Source organism: Myotis yumanensis, unplaced genomic scaffold (genome assembly GCF_028538775.1).
Source record: "Myotis yumanensis isolate MYYU_CA2020_CCGP unplaced genomic scaffold, mMyoYum1.0.hap1 SCAF_13, whole genome shotgun sequence".
NCBI classification, from domain to species: domain Eukaryota; kingdom Metazoa; phylum Chordata; class Mammalia; order Chiroptera; family Vespertilionidae; genus Myotis; species Myotis yumanensis.
Genome location: NW_027223764.1, coordinates 5,567,351 through 5,585,353, shown reverse-complemented (window position 1 = coordinate 5,585,353; position 18,003 = coordinate 5,567,351). Strand labels below are relative to the sequence as shown.

Below are 18,003 nucleotides of genomic sequence, written 5' to 3'. Positions count from 1 at the left end.
TTATTTTATACATCTAAATGCCATTTAACAAAGAAAAATCAACCAAAAAAATGAGTTTGCGTGTCACCTCTAACACCCGTGTCATAGGTTCGCCATCACTGCTATAGTGTGTGGCCATGTGCTCTACTGTGACTGACGGACCACAAACCCCAGCGTGAGCTTCCACTCCCTCTTGAGTTAAGTGACCTCTGGCCTCAGGTTGTTTTAGGGGTTTGGTTTATTTCTGAAATGGAAACTTTTCCTCCTCATCTATAAAAAACCAGCTTTCCCCTCATCAATTTCTACTAAAAAGATAAAGCTTTGGCGAATGTTGGCTGTAAGTCTCTCCACTTAAACTTAGAGTAGAAACTGCTCAGGTACAACCCTCACCTGGGTGGAATCAGCTGCTGGCCCTGCTGCTTGCCACCCTCTGCACCACCCGGCCAGGGCTGTATGTTCAGGGCACTGCCGGACGCCAGACTGGGTTTCCCACCTGGCTCCCTCAGCCAGCCGGCTCCCAGAGCCAAGCTGTAAGATGCGGAGTTTCCTTCAGGGTTTCACTGTGGCTTCGTTGTCTTTCATGTACACATAGATCTTTCCCAGGAGCTGCCAGGCTCTGAGCATCTTGTGTCACCACACGGCTGAGGGCTGTGGCCAGAGCACTGGCCGCACAGCCCAGTGTCGATTTGGGAACAAAGTAGAGGATGGCAGGCTCTGATGGGAGACAGCCTGGCCTGGGCTGGCCTCTGGGATGCAGGGCAGGTAGGTGGGTAGGTAAGCAGGGCAGCCCTGCAAGGTGAGGGCTGAGGAGCCAGAGCAGGGAGGGCTGAGGCCCACTGGAGCTAAGCAGGAGCCCATCTGCAGGCTGAGCATTGAGTTTGGTGGTGGGTTCTTAAGTGAGAGTGTGACTAGGTCAGTGCACTCAGGGGCCTGTGCTGCTGTCTGCCCCACAGCCTGAGTGGGGGGAGAGCAGACACAGGCTGGAGGCCAGGGGCAGTGTCAGCAGGGCACAGGAGCCACCTGCATTGGTCAGCTATTGCTGTATAACAAATGGTCCCTAAATTTAGGGGCTTAGCCCTAAGTCAGTTATTCTTTGACAGTCTAAGTGGGTCAGGAATCCAGACAGGCCACAGTGGCTCTCAGCTGGTGGGCGGTGCTGGGAGAGCCCCATCCAGGTGCTCCCAGTACACAGCCCTTGAGGTCCTCTCCAGGGCAGGCCCAGGGAGTAAGTCCACCACGGGGTCTTCCTACCCCAGGACACCGGGGATGGGGGGGTATAGGGAGCCCCGACCAGAAACACACGCGGGTGTCCGGGTCTTGAACTGGCCAGGGACGCGAGGCCCTGCAGGGTGCCTTCCGAGCTGGGTCCCACACCACACACCCGGGCGCAGCCCCACCCACTTCCAGCTCCAGTGGCCCCGCCCCTCCCTGCAGGCCCCGCCCACGGCCACACCCCTTCCTCCTGTGAGCATGGTGGTGCTGAAGGGCATCCCGGCGCTTCTGTCCCCAGAGCTGCTTTACGCCCTGGCGCGGATGGGGCACGGGGACACCATCGGTGAGTGAGTCGGCGGGGGGCCGAGCCTCAGGATCTGGAGCCCCACCCTCGCGGCAGAAGTCAGGGGAGGCGCCGGGGCTGGGGTGGGGACTCCCCGCAGGGTCCAGGCCCATATGGTCCCAAGTAGAGCCGGGTCCGGAGGTGGAGGCGTTGCTTTGGCCGCCCTGTCCCTCCTCGGAGCAGGACTCCACCCCCTCCCGAGGCTCCGGCTGGCCCAGGCCGCAGCCCAGGCTTTGGTTGGCCCCAGGCGGTCACGAGAACAAGTGCCCTTGGCCCGGGCAGGGTTAAGTCGGGGCAGGGGCAGGTCGCTCCCGCAGCCGAGTGTAAGGGGTGGGGAGGGGCCTCAGGCCCTGTGTGCTGCTCACGCTCCCGACCCCTCCCGACATGGCCCCGGAGGGGTCACGTCCCTGGTGTCTGGGGCTGTTTCTCTTTTCCTGGGCTGTGGGCGGGATTCAGGGTGCAGGCTGCAGGTCCAAGCTCCGCCCTCATCGTGCTAACACCTGTAGTTTCTCCTTCACCTGGTACCTCCCTCTCCTCCCTGGCCCTTGGATTTCCCTGTTGGGAAAGGGCGGGGAGGCTAGCGGAGATGGTGTAACATAACACCCATGTGGACTCCAGGATGTCTAACCCAGCTGGCCGTTCAGTTCTTGCAGACACGAACTTCCCCACCTCCTCCATCTGCAAGTGTGGCCCAGAGGAGATCCGCGCAGATGGTGAGCAGGCCACCTCCTGCAAGGCGGGGCTGGAAAGGTGGGGGGTCCTGGCCCCAGCTCCCCAGGTGCTACAGCTCTGCCCCCACCTCCACCCATTCCCCAAGCACCCACAGTGACCCATGTGCCAGGACCCTCAAGGTGCTCCCTGCAGCCCCCAGCCCCCAGAGGTGACCTGGGCCTCCTGCTCCATTTCTGACACCCCTTGGTGACTTCTTGAAAATGGGGAAATGGAGGCTAGGCATCGTGTTGGCTGACTGAGCAGTGGGGCCCCCACCTTTCCCAGGTCAGTCAGGTTTTCAGCCTTTACCCTGATGTAAAAATCCCAGTACTGGTGACCTGACCTCACAGGCCCCAGGTGTCCACATACTCAGAGAGCCTCTGACCCTCACGGTGCATGGGAGGTGAGGCTGGGAGGGATCGTGAGCCAGATTCCAGAGAGGATAGTAGGAGCAGAGCCAGCAGTACTGAGTAGGGGGACCTTGGGGTGAGGGCCCCATCCTGACCCATTGCCTTGGCTACCACTCCCCACTCAGGGAGCTGAACCAGCCGGCCTTGGTTAGATCCTGGGCGAGGTGACCAGGTGCTCTCCTTCCCGAGGAGGGTGGGACCAGGTGGGCCGTGGGAAAAGCTGGAACATAAGGGGTGTTTAAGTAAATCACAGTGCAGCCACCAAAAGTGACACACACACACCGTGCGCATTAGTGGAGAACAAGCAATTAGGATTCAGAGTGAAAAACAGGCAGAAAAGTCTAATCGTGCAGAAGATGAACTTCGATGGCAGCAGGTCTCCTTTATGTGGTAAGATTACAGCCGGTTCCTTTTCATAGGCTTCTGTATTTCCCAATTTTGTACGATGAGCATGTGTTACTTTAACAACCAGAAACTCACTTTATGGGAGAGCTCGGGCCTGGGAGCCAAGTGGGACAGGTTTGGGGGCACCTTGGGCAAAAGAGGCCTCTTCCCAGACCCCACTGTCCTTGTCACAGGCTAAAGGTGGCAACTCCCAGCCTCTGGGGTCAAGGAGATGTCAGGGCGCTCCTCCTGGTGGATAGGTTTTGAGGGTACCCCCAACAACCTGCATGGTGCAGAGTGAAGGGGATGGTCAGGGCTGGCCCAGTGCCAGGACAGTGACAGGTGCAGCGGCCAGGGTGAGGAGACACCAGTGTGACCTCCATGAGTGTCACCAGGGGGGCAGCAGTTGGCCTGTGGCCCCTCTATCCTGGGCCCAAGTCCGTCCCTGGTGGTTGAGTGAGACCGTGTGGCCAGGCCCAGCCACCAGGTGGCGCTGTGGGCACCTGGGTTGGGAGGGCTGGCGTCTGAGGCCAGCACTCTGCCCTCAGGCCTGGGCATCCCGCAGCTCCTGGAGGCCGTGCTGAAGCTGCTGCCACTGGACACCTATGTGGAGAGTCCGGTGAGGGCCCCTTTTCCAGACCTCAGAGGGCACCCCTGCCTTGGCGGGGCGGGGGGAAGCATCTGTCCTCAAAGGGTTCTAACCCTGATCAGAAGAGCCCTAACCATCACCCAACAAGGGGGGCCTGGAGGCACCCAGGGACAGACTGGCCCCTCTGTCCCAGGCTGCTGTCATGGAGCTGGTGTCCAGTGACAAGGAGAGGGGCCTCCAGACCCCGGTGTGGAAGAGCTACCAGTCCATCCTCGTGGAGGCTGGCTGCTCGGTGAGCCTGCTGCCCCCGAGAACGGGGTTGGGACCCTCTACGCTTCCTTGGAGGCCTGGGAGGAAGGAAGGACAGGCCCAAAACTCTGCCCCATGGTTGTGTGAGCGCCTATTCACCCGCAGTTGGAGCGTGACTGTGGGACCACCCTCTGGCCCCCAGCTTCCTATGTTTTCCCAGGATCCTGACCTGTCTGCCTACGGGCCCTTACCCATCCCAGCCTCTCCAAGTGGAGCCAGGGCAAGTAGGGTACCCCAGGCCCCCATCTTGTGGTCAGAGGCCTGGTCTGATTTTGTGTGACACCCCTGACACCATCCCACCCTGCAAGGGGTTGAGCCTGTCCTCCCGGGACCACCCACACAGGCAGGTCTTGGGTAGGACCTACCTGAAGAGAGGACACCTGGGGCTCCTGTCCTGGACAGTGGCTCCCCTACCCCACCCCTGGGGCAGATCAGAGGGGCTCAGGGGTCCCAGGCAGGCGGCCACCAAGCACAGCAGGCATCTCACCCACCACAGCCTGCCTCCCTCCCATTCACCCCCTCCCCCCCCATCCCCCAGTGCCTGGTCCTTGCAGGTAGGAGGCCGAGCATCCTTGGGACCCTTGCCTGGAGAACCAGAGAAATGAAGCTCAGAGAGACCATGCCTCCTGATGCCCCTGCTGGGCCCATGGGGTTTCTGGGCAGGGTCCCTCAACCACATTGGTTTGCCTTCCAGAGCCCCCTTGAGAAGATAGAGAGGTTTGAGTTTTATCAGCAAGCCAAGAAAGCTTTTGCTGTTGTAGCAACTGGGTGAGTTCTGGCTGGATCCACTGGGTCCTGATGGGTTGCCTGGGTCTAACTGGGTCTGGGCTGAGTGTGAGGCCCTCCCTCTCCCCACTCCAGAGCTCCCCCACCCTCTGCTCAGCCCCTGCCCCCCCTGAGACAGATGGTCCCCAGGGAATGGGGTCACTGAGCTGTCCAGCGGTGGTGCACAGCAGGGGTCTGGGCATCCTGGCTCGGCTCTGGGTTCAGCTCAGCTCCTTGTGCAGGGAGACGGCCCTCTATGGAAACCTCATTCTCAAGAAGGGGGTGCTGGCCCCCGAAGCCCTGTTCTAGACGGGTGAGGAGGAATCAGGACCCCTGAGCCCGACAACACTACCACCAGGCCCTGCCCTCCTGGCAGCACGCAGACCTCACCCAGCCAGGGCGTGTGACCGGCAGGTCCTTGGGGGCTGCTGATCGGCTGGAATTCCCTCTATCTGAAAAATGATGGAGCCCAGCCGGTGTGGCTCAGTGATTGAACCAAGAGGTCACTGGTTCTATTCCCAGTCGGGGCACATGCCTGGGTTTCGGGCTCAATCCCCAATGGGTGCATGCATAAGGTGGTTGATTGAAGTTTCTCTCTCATCAATGTTTCGATCTCTCTACCTCTCCCTTCCTCTCTTTTTAAAATCAATAAAAAAGTATTTTTTAAAAAGAAATATGGTGGAAAAATGTCAATGTTCAGTCCAAAGTTTTAAGCAACAGTACCATTCTCACTCACAAAGGCAGAGCACAGAGAGGCAGCTGGCTCCCGAGGGCAGCCCCCAGGTGCCCGAGATGGAGCCTCAGATGGGAAGTAGGCCTCCACCTCCCAATAGGTTTGGGCCTCTTGACTCGGTGAGTTCCTGGGTGTGAGACCAGAGGTCACACAGGTAGGCACCCTCCTGCAACCTAAGGACCTGGGGACCTGGGTGGGGGGCTGTGGTGACCGCACACTGCAGGACTGGAGGTAGGTGCAGTCGCCACTCAGGTGGCCCTGAGTGGAGTGGAGGCTTATGCATCAGTTCCTCCAGCTGCAGACACTGGGGTGGCCCTTAGAGAGGGGACCAAGGCCCTTTCTTCAGCCCCAAAGGCAGGAGGGCAGGTGGCAGGGCTGGTCTGGAGGTGGTGCTGGTGGGATGGGGGTAGGATGGCCCTGGGTGGAGGGCTGCCTGGGGTGCCAGCTGGGCCCCATGCCTGTGTTCCCTCAGCCCAGTGGTTGAGTGCCTACTGACTAAAGCCTGAGCTGTCCTGGGAAATGAGGGTGGGGTGGTGCAAAGGATGGGAGGATAGGGGCTGCCCAGGCAGAGGGCTGGCCTGAAGGGAGCCTGTGAGTCTCTGATGGCACCCGGCGAGATGCTCAGACTGGGTCTCAGGTTGGAAGAAATTCCCGCCAGCCATTGTCCCAGACTCCAGGGTCTCTCCCTGAGGTCCCTCTTCCTCCAGATCTTCCTACAGCCACGTGAATGTGGGAGCTGGATGACTGGGGGCTCCTGGGTCTCTGTCCCTCAGGGCTTGGCAGAGGCTCCATGTGGGGACTGGTGTCCTGACCTCTCAGAGAGCCTGGGGGGCTGGCAAGCCCATTGAGTGAAGAAATGGGGTTCAGCCTGGGGAAGGGACTCTGTCTTGGGCCCATCACTGCAAGGGCTCAACCTCAGACCCCATGGCCACTGCCAGGCACACAAGGGCCTTTCTTTAAACAGTTTTATTGAGGTTTGATTGACCAATGGTAAAATACACATTTCAAATGTACAATGAAATACATTTGGACATCACCCTGGCCATTGCAGCTCAGTTGGTTGGGTGTGGTCCCATGCACTGAAAGGTGTTGGGTTCAATTCTTTGGTGACATGAATGCTTGCCCATTTTGTATTGGCACCGAGGCCTTTAATGAATCTGGTCACCAATAACAATGACCAACTGGCTATAGGTTGGAGGTTCTCATGACCCCCTGCTTGGGTTGGACCAAATTGCCAGAGCAGTTCAGAGAACCCAGATACGTTTTACTCACTGGATCACTGGTTTACTATAAAAGGATACAACTCGGGAACAGCCAGATGGAAGAGATGCATGGGCAAGGTCTGGGGAAACGTCCCCCCAAATCTCCATGTGTTCGCCAACCTGGAAGCTCTCCGAACCCTGTCCTTTTGGGTTTTTATGGAGGCTTCATTACATAGGCATGATTGATGGAATCCTTAGCCCTGGTGATTGGTTCAACTTCCAGCCCCTCTCCCTTCCTCTGAGGTCAGGGGGTGGGACTAGCAAACTCATAGAGATGACTATAATTTTTTTTAAAAAAAGACAGACAGTAGCAAGTGCTGAGGAGGGTGTGTGGAGAAACTGAAGCCTCATACATGGCTGGTGGATGTACCATGGTGCAGCCACTTTGGAAAAAAATTTTATTTTAGCATTTTCTTTAAAAGTGAAATGTGAGCTACCATCCTACCTGGCAACTCCACTCCTAGATACCCACCCAAGAGAAATGAAGCTGTGTCGGCACAAGGACTCCAAGAGCATCCATGCAACATGAACAGACAAAACCAGCAACGGTCCAGAGGCCTGTGTGGATGGATGGATAAAAGGAGGCCCATCTGAACATGGGACGGTATTCAACAGCAAAAGGGGTGGAGCGCTCATCCAGCTGCTGCCATCGCTGTCCTCCAGCTGTGAGCGGGGCTGAGCCCTTGGGGGAGGGGGGTCACGTCTCCCATGACACTCACCAAACACCTGCTGAGCGCCTTCTCTGCCAGGACCGAGCAGGTGCCGGGGCAACAGTGACCAGGAGTGACTGGCTTGCCCAAGGAAAGCGGACAGCCCCCGCTCCAGACGCTGAAACAGGAGAAGGAGGCCCTCCTCCGAGTGGGTGGGGGCCAAACCCAGCTGGATCTCAACCCAGTTGACCAAGGCAGGCGGGAGGGAGAGTCTGGGAGCCTGGCCGAATCCAGGACTGAGAGCCCCGACACGCCCAGGTGCAGGAGCAGTCAGGCCTCAGCTGGCCAGAGCTCTGTGCCCTGCGTGAGGTGTGTGCGCGCGCACGCGTGGGAGGGGGTGTGAGGCTGTGGTGCCCGGTGCAGCTCGGGTGGGGGGCAGGCTGCGGGCTCCCCTCCCCCAGCCTGCGTCTCCCCAGCAACAGCAGCCTCGGTCTGGGGCTCGGCCCCTCCCCCGCCCCACCCCGACTGCGGCTGCGAAGCGTCTGGAACCGCATCCTCCTCCGGAGACCGCATTCTGCCGCAGCAGCGCGTTGGAGCCGCTTGTGAGCCATTTCCACATTTATCCCTATGGAGCCCTGGGGGTGGGGGTGAGGGCGGCGGTAGGCGGGGGTGTGCGGGTATGCAGGTGCGTGTGCAGGAGGCGTGTATGGAGGGGAGCCCCGTGGCGGACCCGGGTCCTCCTGTGGGGTCTGCGCTGACCCGGACGACTGGGGGGCCGGCGGGGCGAACTGCGGCCTGGACCGTCCAGAAGGGCCGCGGTGTCTCGCCTCGCACATCCCCCGTCCTCAGCGGAGCGGGGAAGCTTGGGTGGGTTAGGACGGCTGGACATCAGCCCCCGCCATGGTGACCGCAGCCCCTCCCCGTGACCGGCTCCAGCCCAGCAAATCTGAGTCAGCGGTTGCGGCCATCCTGAGATGGGGGGGGGGGGGGCAGTTCCAGGACCCCAGTCTGTCTTGGGGGTGTGTGTAGGGAGAGGGGAGTAAGGGGTTGACCAAGGAGCGTCGCGCCCCAGCACCGAGAAACGCTTCGGGCTTCGGGAGGGGGTGGGCCGGCTGCGTGGGGCCAGGAGCAGGGAGGGGAGTCTCGGAACCACCTGCAGCGGCAGCTCTGGGTGCCGGCCACAGGTGACGGACTGGGACGTGGGAAGCCAAGGCCGGGTGCAGCCCTAGGTCTCCCCACCCCACCGCACCCCTCCCCGCTCCTGGGCCCTCAGGGCTGGGCTGCTAGCCCAAAGTCAACCTGCCCTTGAAGCAGGAGCCAAACCCACGCTCGGCCTGCAGGGCGAGGGGCAGGAGGGCGGCTGGGCGGGGGGCGGGGTGGGGGGCGCTGCTGGGTTCCCGCTAAGATCGCAGGCCCCCGCGCTACGCAGTTGCAGCCCGAGGCGCGCGGAGGCTGGTGCCCGTGCGCAGGGGCGCGCGCCTCCTGACGCAGCGTCCCCGGTGGGGGCTGCGAAAGCGAGTCGGTGACGTGACCTGTATCCGAGCTTCGTGGCTCCCACCTAAGAGCCCGTGGCCACCCCCATCCATCCACCCATCAGCACAGACTTGCCGCTCATCCTATAGCCCCTCCCCAAGCCTCGGAGAGGAGGCTGCACCGCCCCCCCCCCCCCCCCCATCCTCCCAGGAGCCAGCAGCGGGTGGGGAGCCGGTGACCCAGGAGAAGACACAATCACCGCGCGTGTGGAAGGAGGGAAGCGGGCGGGAGGATAGAGGCGACCCCCCCCCCCCCGCCCCGTTCCGTGGACTTCTGTGTCCGTCATGTGAATGCGCTCCCCTCCCCCGCCGCCCCCTCGCCCAGTAGGTCCCGTGACAGCGAAGGAACGGCGTGTTGGGGGAGAGGGGGTACCTAGCGCAGCCAGCCCCTCCCCCAGCATTCTGCCCCTCTGCCCCGGCACGGGGCCTGGAACTAGACGTGAAAGGTCCAAAGGGCCCCAAATAGCTTCTCCTCATGAAGACCAGGCATCAAAAGCTCGTCTCGTTGCTGTGGAAACCCGCGATGACGTAACGGGGACGTCAAGCTGCGTTGGACTTTACGTTTGGCTCAAAGGGGACCGACCCCAGAAGCGGAGCTCCTTATGGGGGCGGGGGGGGGGGGGGTGGCCCTCGGCCTTCCAGCGGGCACGGTCGCCCACCTGACACAGACCGAGCTCAATTCTCGGCCGCAGACCGGGGTTTTTGAGCCACGTGGGGCGTCCACTGCGTGAAGGCCTCCAGGCTCCTTCCCCGGGTGGCGCACCCCTGGCCCCCCCACCTCCCCTCAAGCCCTGGGCACTCGCCGCCCCACCTCCCACCGCCCCCTCATCTGCATCTCCAGTGGTCTTCGCGGCGGGGGTTCTATTTCTTCCTCGCACCGGGCCTCTTTATATTTACTCTGATGGCTGCCCGACCACCTCTGCGTCACTGAGCGCCGATGTCGTCTGCAGGGGCCGGGTGACGAATGCCCGCCCGCCCGCCCGGGCCAGGTGCCCCGGCGCCCTCCAGGGCTGAGCCTCGGCTGGGCCCCGCCCCTCCTTGGGAAGAGCCCCGCCCCCAGCCTGGGGGTGGGCCTTGGGGGCGCTTTGAGGATCGGTAAGGGCCCTGGGCTAGGCGCACACCCCCAAGAAAGGGCCTTAGAGTCCACGATGGGGCGGCCTCTCTCTGCCCAGCCTGCGGCTTCCAGTCCGCATTACAGTGGCGGTTTCTGACTGCCCACCCCACCCCGCCCCACCTGCCACACACGCCCCGCACAGCCCTGGACTCCTTCCTTGCCCGGCATCTCTCTGCCTCTCTGCCTGGACAGGCCTCCTCCTCTGTTCCCACCCTGCCTGCCCACACCTGGAACCCGCTGGGGCATGAGACAGTGGTCACCGGAGGCGTTGGTGGGGCTGTTACAGGGAGAGTGTTTGGGGGTGGTGATGGTTTTCTCATGGAGGTCCTTCTCATCTCTTGTTAGACCTATTCCTGAGCAGTTGCTATTTCTGATACTGTTTAAGGAATCTTTCAAAAAAAAGCATTTTCTAATTTTTTGTCACTGATATATAGAAATATAATTGCTTTCTGAATACCTTAAGTCCACCAGCTTGTTGAGCTCTTTTTAAAAATATGTTTATATTGATTTTAGAGAGAAAGGGAGAGATAGAAACATAGATGTTACATCAATCGGCTGCCTCCTGCACTCCCCCTGCTGAAGATTGAGCCCACAACCCAGGCATGTGCCCTAACTGGGAATTGAACCAAAGACTTCTTGGTTCATGAGGTCTACACTCAACCACTGAGCCACACTGAACTCACTTTTCAATCTTCATAATTTACCTGTAGATTCTCTTGGGTTTTCTATTCACAAGAGATGGTTTGCCTGTGAATAATGCGTGACCTTCTCTTGCCCAGGCCTCTCCTCTTCTTCCTTTCCCCTGCCCCACAGCGTGGCTAAGTCCTCTAGCACCATGATTTACAGAACTCATGGCAAAGGGCCTTTTGTCTCCATCTCCCACTCATCCTCCTGACTCTCCCCTCTTGTCAGGGATGCCCGCTTTCCAGGTGGCCCGGCCCTGTGTACACCACTGCTACTCTGTCCTCCCAGCTAGCATTCACCGACGTCCTCTTCTGTAGATCTTGTTACTCTTGCATCTTTAGGAGAGTTGCCAGTTAAAACACAGGATGCCCAGTTAAATTTGAATTTCAAATAGACAACAAATAACTTTTTAGAATCAGTATGTCCTATATTGCATGGGATGTACTTATACTAAAGGTGGAAGAGGAAGAGGAGGAGGAGGAGGAGGAGGAGAGGAAGGAGAAGGAGAATCCTTTTTGTCTGAAATTCAGATTTAACCAGTGTCCTGTATTTGCTAAGTCTGGCCACCCTACCCCCAGGCTTCTATCAGAGATTGTTTTCTGTTGATTGGAGTCACTGCCTTTAGACTGTCCTCTAGCAGGTGGGCCAGTGGAAGACTCCGTTGCCCTTGTGTGTCTGGACAGTCACTGGTCTGAGGTGCCATCCCTGCACAGCGGTGGGGCCCCGAGGGAGCCCAGGGGCCAGAAAGGGAGTTTGGCCTGGCCAGTCACAGCCCACCCCAGCTCTGGCGTGAGGAGCATTGGGGCCAGTCTTCTCTGAGCCCACTCTGTCCAGGGCCTGCTGGGGGGACATCTGCTAGGTGGCCAGTGTGCAGTGACCCTGTGTCTGCCTCTGGACAGGACAAGGACCACCATCCACCATGGTGAAGCTGGGCTTCAGCTTCGGGAAGTTCGGCAGAGACCTCGGGTACCAGGATGGAGTTACCATGGACAGCGTCCCTCTGATCAGCCCCCTGGATGTCAGCCAGCTCCAGCCACCATACTCTGACCAGGTGAGTGGCCTGGGCCAGTGGGGGATCCTTATCAGCCTGCACTGGGTAGGTGCAGGAGGGCAGGCTGAGGAAGGGCCAGCTGGGTAGGAACCCAGGGCCACATGCAATCAGCTCCCTCATCCCCCAGAGCCACCCTGTCCTCATCTGTAAACGGGGTAACCTGGCCACAGGTGACTGAAGATTCACGCACCGTTTAGAAGACAGCACCCAGACCATAGTGCTGCCCAGTGGGGACTCAGCAAGCAAAATTCCCCCCTGTCCTGCTGGGCACACTGTGTCTTGGATCAAGCCAGAGATAGGGTCCTGGGGACAGTGGCTGGTGGAGAGGGAGGTTTCAGTGGGAATCTGTGAGAAGCAGAGCTCAGCGTAGCCCTGCCTGATCCCATGTGAACTCCGGAGTATGAGTGACACCAAGAGTTGTCCTAACTGGGGCAAGGTGGCCATCTGTACCCATATCTGTCAGCTATTGGCTGGGGACCATGAGGACAGCCGCCTCCCCCCCACCCTCAGGCATTGGCTGAGGGCAGTTCTCCAGCGATCTGGGCTTCCATTGCATCTACTTCGATTCTGGACCCAGTTCTCAGTGGACACCTTGGGAAGGCCCAGTCCTTGCTCCTAGGAACACACAGAGCACGGGACCGCAGCTGCCTGTGCCCTCTATGGAAGGGCCCTCAGTCCTCTGGGACCCAGAAGAGGAATCAGGGTGACTCCCTGGAAGGGGAGGCAAGCTGTGGGGCCACAAGGGGAAGCGCCTGGTGGGAAGAGGTGGGACCTTCAGAGCTGAAGGCAGCCAGCAGATAGAGGGGCTCCGTCCATGGTCTGGCCTGGCCTCATGGCTGCCACGGACCCAGCAGACTTGCAGCACCCACTTTCCCCTGGCCTCAGCTTGTAGTCACTGGAGCCCAGGCACTGGACAGTCCTGGCAGATGATCAGGACCCACACCACTGCTGGGCCGCTGAGCCCCTGCCCCATCCCTTCCCAGCCCTCCCAGCTCAGGGTCCTCCTGGGTCATCTCTTTGCACAGGTGGTCATCAAGACACAGACGGAATATGGACTGCCCTCCACAGAACAGCTGAAGAAGTTCCCAGACATAGAGGCCCAGAAGCTGGCCTCCACCAGCCCAGAGGAAGGACGCGGGGTAACCGAACCCTTGCCACCCAGTGCTTCTGGGGGTGGGGGGGCAGTCCCGTGGAGAGTCAGATTAGGATCAAGGTGCTGAGGCAGCCACAGGCCCTGAGCACCCAGGGCTGGGCCAGGTAGGCTGGGCCCCCTTTCTCAGGCTGCTGCTGTCAGGGAAGTTGGACAAGGAAGTGCCCATTCAGAGGCACGGTGGGGTGGGAACGAAGGCTGGGTGCTTAGGGGTGGGGGTGCTGAGGGACTTGGGGCTGAGCAGCGCCAGGCTGACCTATGGCCAGTGGGACCCAGAGCCCCCCTCCGGCTGCACAGTGGGTGACAGACACTGTGGGCAATGCGTGCAGCCGCCTTCCTAGCAGGTCATTTGTCTCCTCCTTAGTGATCGTTGGTTTCCTTTCTTTTTAAAAAGAATTTTTTTAATTGAATTTAGAGAGGAAGGAAGAAGGAGAGAGAGAGATAGAAGTGTCAATGAGAGAATCATTGATCGGCTGCCTCCTGCAAACCCCACACTGGGGATCGAGCCTGCACCCTGGGCATGTGCCCCACCAGGAATCAAACCGTGACCTCCTGGCTCATAGGTTGACGTTCAACCACTGAGCCATGCCGGCCGGGCTTGTTGGTTTTATACATACTATAGAAAGTCGCTTTTCCTGCTAGGGCCTCTGGCAAATATTTTCTCCCACCCTTTTCTTTAGCATTATTAATTTTACGAATAACGATTTCTCTCCTTTTCCCTGTACTATTTCTAAAGCCTTTCATGTTTCCATAGTAAAACCTGCCCCTTTCCCCTATTGTTTCTGAGAAGGAAAGCCTCCCCCCCCAGCCCCCCACGGGCTAGCAGGGTTGGTTGAGGGGCTCAGCTGGGTTCGCAGCCCTATCATGAGGACTGTCCCAGGAGCCCAGGCTGGGTTCCGTGCCCGCACCCCCCCCCCCCCCCCCCCCCGCCGCCCATGGGTTCCTCTCCTCTCCCTCACCTGCAGATGCCCCCAGCACGTATGCTGGCCTTCGTCATGGCACTCATGGGCTGCCTCCTGATCATGTACAAGGCCCTCTGGTACGACCAGTTCACCTGCCCGGATGGCTTCCTGGTTCGGGTAAGGCAGGCAAGCTGGGCCCAGAGCGGGGCAGGGGTCCCCAGGCAGAGTACCAGGGAGGGGCCCTGGGGGTCTCCAGGGGAAGCATGGGGACGGGTGCCCCCGGGGGAGCCCAGGGCGTGTCCTGCTCCTGTGGGATTAGGATCTCCTAGCTCCTTGTGCTCCGGTTACCTTCCCAGAAAACATTCAAATCCTCTTTTGAAAGATTCAAGGAAAAGGTGTTTTAGCAAGAAACGTTGTCGTCCTGTGAGTAAGAACCAAGTAAAACCTCAGGGAGGAGGTGCAGGGACAGAGGTGAGCTGGCCACTCAGTCCTCCCAGGTCAGCATCTGCTCTGCACCAGAGGTGCTGCTCTCTCCCTCGCTGACCTGTGCGGGCCTTCTATGTGATGTGACATTAACCTTTCCCCACAGCTGGCAAATATTTCCTCCCTTCTCTTTTCTCTCTCTTAACTTTCGTAAGGGTTTTTAGCCTTTTTAGTGTATTTTCCTAACGCCTCTAATTTTTCAGTAGTGAAATCTACTTTCACCCTAACCCCCGCGTTCTTGAGATGGGGGCCTGGGAGGCCTGTCTGCATTCCCAAGGGTTCCCTGTCTCCCACTCGCTGGGATTCCCTCCATGTGCTCTGGGTGGGGGTGGGCTGGGGTGTGCTCTCGGAGCCCCTCCCCTTCACTCCTGGGGAGGGGCCACCACCCTCCTTCTGTGAGGGGTTGACGCTCCATGGACCCCCCACTTCTGAATTGGAGGCCAACTTGGGTGGCTGGAAATTAGGGCAGAAACAAATGTATCTCGGGCGATTGTGCGCAGTATTACTGAGCTGCTCCAGAGCAGAAGGGACAGGAAGGCCTAGAGGTCCCGGCCCTCCCCTCCTGGGACGCACAAATGTGGCTGCTGCTTAGTGCTTCGTGGTCCGTGTCATCCAGGGGAGCTCACCCCCATTTGCACACCTGAGCCCAGGGGCAGCCCCGCCCCCTGACCCGCCGCGCCCCGCCCCTGCAGCAGCACAAGATGTGCACCCCGCTGTCCCTGGAGATGTACTATGCGGAGATGGGCCCCGAGCGCCACCGCAGCATCCTGGCGGCCATGGGGGCCTACCCGCTGAACCGCAAGCAGGGCACCGAGCCCCCCGTGGTCTGGAGGAAGATCCATCCCGCCTTCAAGGAGGCGCCCAAGGCGCCCACCCAGGCGGGCCCGGCGACCACCGAGGCCCCCGGGAAGCTGGCGGCGGGCGCCGAGAAGGAGGCGGCGCTGAAGGCGGAGGGGAGCGTCCCGCCCCCGGCCCCGGCCCCGCAGTGACGGCCACCACGCCCGAAGCCACGAAGCCCCGTAGGTGAGCCGCTGGACGGGGACTCTGGCCGGGCCACCACTCAGGGCCAGGGACCTCCTCCCTGCACCCCCACCCCATGCGGGACCCACCCCTTACCCTGGGGTGTTGTCCCCCCCCCCCACGCGGCTGCTGTGACTGCTGTCTGCGCGCCCCCGGCGGGGGCAGGGGGGCCAGGTCGGAGCAGGTGAACCCGTGGCGGGAGAGGGGGGGGCCCCACGGAAATGGGCGGTCTCACCCCTCCGCCCTTCTCCGCAGCGCCCCCCGCCCGCGGCACCCGTGACCGCCCCGCCAGATGCTGTCCCACCACGTGGTCGTGCCCCTGTTCCCAGGACCCCCGCTGCCGCCTGCCGCCAGGAGCCTCTAGCTCTGTCGCTTTTCTCTAAATAAAGATTCACATCCACCTGGCCTCTTGGTTACCCTGAGCATCCTCGGTCGCTCCGCCCTTCTCCTGTCCCCAACCCCCATGTGGTTGAGCCCCCCCCCCCCCCCCCCCCCGCCTCATGTCCCCACCAGCGGAAGGACCCCTGAAGAACTATGTGGGCCTGGGGAGAGGGGCCCCTGCGCGGTGGGCCTGGGGGTCAAAGCCACCAGTACACAGGGCCTTGTGGTCTCTCTCTCTCTCTCTCTCCCCCCCCCCCCCGCCCCCCGGCTACAGTACAATAACTTCACCTGCACCCAAGGGAGCCTCCAGACCTGGGTGGCAAAGGGGAGGGGGGGTCCGGGCACCCTAGGAACAGTGGGTAGTGCCCAGGAAGTGGGCTGTGAGGGAAACCGTGGCACAATGGAGGCCAGGTGGGTAGTGGAGTGGGAACAAACTTGGGTGTGAGGAGGAGGGTGGTTCTGGGGGGTCAGGGAAGACTTGGCTATGCAGTGTCCTTAATCGCTGGGCTCCTTCTATCCATCCACCCCTCAGTCTATCCATCATTATCTATCAACCCATTCATCTATATCTATCTATCTGGCCTGTATCATTTCTCTAGCTTTCATTTACCCGAAGTTTTTTCTGAGTCAGTTGAGAGGCAACTACTTCTTTACCTTAAATACCTCAATGTGGATTTCCTTACAACAAGGGCATATTTTCTACATCACTCCATGCAATTATCAAAACCAGGAATTTAGCTTTGAAACAATCATATTATCTAATCTACATACCTTATTAATAGTTTCTTAATCGTCTCAATAATGTTCTTTGTAGGAAAAAACCCACAAGCTCACACACACACACACACACACACACACGCACACACCTGACCCAGGATCCAACCCAGGACCCACGTTGTGTTGTCTTACCCACTTCCATCTGGGACAGCTCAGGCTGTCATGACCTGGGCAGGTCTGAAGTGAGCAGACACTCTGTAGGCTGACCTTGACTTATGCAATACACTGTCACAATCAGCTGGAGAGGCTGTGTTTTAGGGTTTGCATCCCTGGAAGTGCTGCTGTGCCCTCTTTGGCATCCAAATCTCCTTGCTCAAGAGCTTTCATAACCCAGTATCCAGCCCGCTCCCCAAAGAGAGGTGCCTACGTTCTCATGCATTGGTCTTCTGGAGGCCAGCCTTCCCTGAGCCCCCATCCAGATGCTGTCTGCCCCATCTTGAATCATCTCATTAGCATAAACTCCTGCACTTGGCCTTTAGGTTGTTTACCATATTTTGCAATACAAACAATGCTACAATGAGTGAGTAATTTATACTTTTTAAAAAATGCTCCCTTGAGGGTATTTTCCCATTGGTTCCAGAGGTAGAGGAAGGGGGAGAGAGAAAAACATCAATGTGAGAGAGATACATTGATGAGAGAAACATCCGTCAGTAGCCTCCCATACCAGCTCCACCAGGGATCGAACCCGTCATCGAGGTATGTGCCCTGACCGGGAATCGAATCCAAACCCTTTCGGTGTACAAGACAACACTCCAGCCAACTGACCCACCTGGCTGGGGCCACATATGTATTTTTTATTCTTGGAGATTTATCTTCAGGGGCAAGTTCCTAGAAGTAGTGTTGCTGCATTAAATTTTTTAAATTTATACAATTATAAAAATTTATAAATATAGCCAAACCGGTTTGGCTCAGTGGATGGAGCGTCGGCCTGTGGACTGAAAGGTCCCGGGTTCGATTCCGGTCAAGGGCATGTACTTTGGTTGCGGGCACATCCCCAGTGGGAGATGTGCAGGAGGCAGCTGGTCGATGTTTCTCTCTCATCGATGTTTCTAGCTCTCTATCCCTCTCCCTTCCTCTCTGTAAAAAATCAATAAAATATATATTTTTAAAAAAAATTTATAAATATAAATTTAAAAACAGCTTTTCTCAAGTTTTTTTAAAATTATTTATTGCTTAAAGTATTACAAAGAGTATTACATATGTCTCCTTTTTTTCCCGCCCTTGACAATCCCCTGGCCTCCCCTACCCCCCAGTGTCTTATATCCATTGGTTATGCTTATATGCATGCATACAAGTCCTTCGGTTGATCTCTTACCCCCCAACCCCCCTGCCCCCCAACCCTCTCGGCCTTCCCGCTGTAGTTTGACAGTCTGTTCAAGGCAGCTCTGCCTCTGTATCTATTTTTGTTTATAAGTTTATAATGGTCTTTATTATCCATAAAATGAGTGAGATCATGTGGTATTTTTCCTTCATTGACTGGCTTATTTCACTTAGTTGGTAAGAATTCCTTCTTTTTTACATCAACATAGTATTCCATCATGTAGATGTACCACAGTTTTCTA

The 18,003-nt window shown here is 58.6% G+C and overlaps 2 protein-coding genes across 3 annotated transcripts; both read left to right on the top strand.

Annotated features, from left to right (window-relative positions):
• The first annotated feature begins 1,437 nt into the window (after positions 1 to 1,437).
• On the top strand, positions 1,438 to 5,376 carry FUOM (fucose mutarotase). Its single transcript, XM_070431790.1, has 6 exons — positions 1,438 to 1,534; positions 2,179 to 2,247; positions 3,588 to 3,658; positions 3,822 to 3,920; positions 4,632 to 4,705; positions 4,945 to 5,376. Exons 1-6 carry the CDS (start codon positions 1,450 to 1,452, stop codon positions 5,009 to 5,011), a joined length of 465 nt encoding a protein of 154 aa, XP_070287891.1. The 5' UTR covers positions 1,438 to 1,449; the 3' UTR covers positions 5,012 to 5,376.
• Positions 5,377 to 7,749: 2,373 nt separating this feature from the next.
• CALY (calcyon neuron specific vesicular protein) lies at positions 7,750 to 15,688 on the top strand. 2 transcript variants are annotated; one of them, XM_070432147.1, is made up of 6 exons: positions 7,750 to 7,949; positions 11,577 to 11,728; positions 12,754 to 12,867; positions 13,844 to 13,957; positions 14,959 to 15,286; positions 15,539 to 15,688. In XM_070432147.1, the coding sequence occupies exons 2-5, from the start codon at positions 11,597 to 11,599 to the stop codon at positions 15,250 to 15,252; spliced, it is 654 nt and encodes a 217-aa protein (XP_070288248.1). In that variant the 5' UTR covers positions 7,750 to 7,949; positions 11,577 to 11,596; the 3' UTR covers positions 15,253 to 15,286; positions 15,539 to 15,688. The 2 variants fall into 2 exon arrangements, with proteins under 2 accessions (XP_070288248.1, XP_070288247.1); XM_070432146.1 differs by having other exon boundaries at positions 7,754 to 7,949; positions 14,956 to 15,286.
• The last annotated feature ends 2,315 nt before the right edge of the window (positions 15,689 to 18,003 follow it).

Bases quoted from the DNA above. Each gene is read 5' to 3' on its own strand.
- FUOM (XM_070431790.1), top strand. From the start codon at position 1,450: ATGGTGGTGCTGAAGGGCATCCCGGCGCTTCTGTCCCCAGAGCTGCTT. The intron at 3,659-3,821 runs GTGAGGGCCCCT...CCTCTGTCCCAG, and splicing joins ACACCTATGTGGAGAGTCCG to GCTGCTGTCATGGAGCTGGT. The intron at 4,706-4,944 runs GTGAGTTCTGGC...CTCCTTGTGCAG, and splicing joins TTTGCTGTTGTAGCAACTGG to GGAGACGGCCCTCTATGGAA.
- CALY (XM_070432146.1), top strand. From the start codon at position 11,597: ATGGTGAAGCTGGGCTTCAGCTTCGGGAAGTTCGGCAGAGACCTCGGG. The intron at 11,729-12,753 runs GTGAGTGGCCTG...CTCTTTGCACAG, and splicing joins AGCCACCATACTCTGACCAG to GTGGTCATCAAGACACAGAC. The intron at 12,868-13,843 runs GTAACCGAACCC...CCTCACCTGCAG, and splicing joins GCCCAGAGGAAGGACGCGGG to ATGCCCCCAGCACGTATGCT.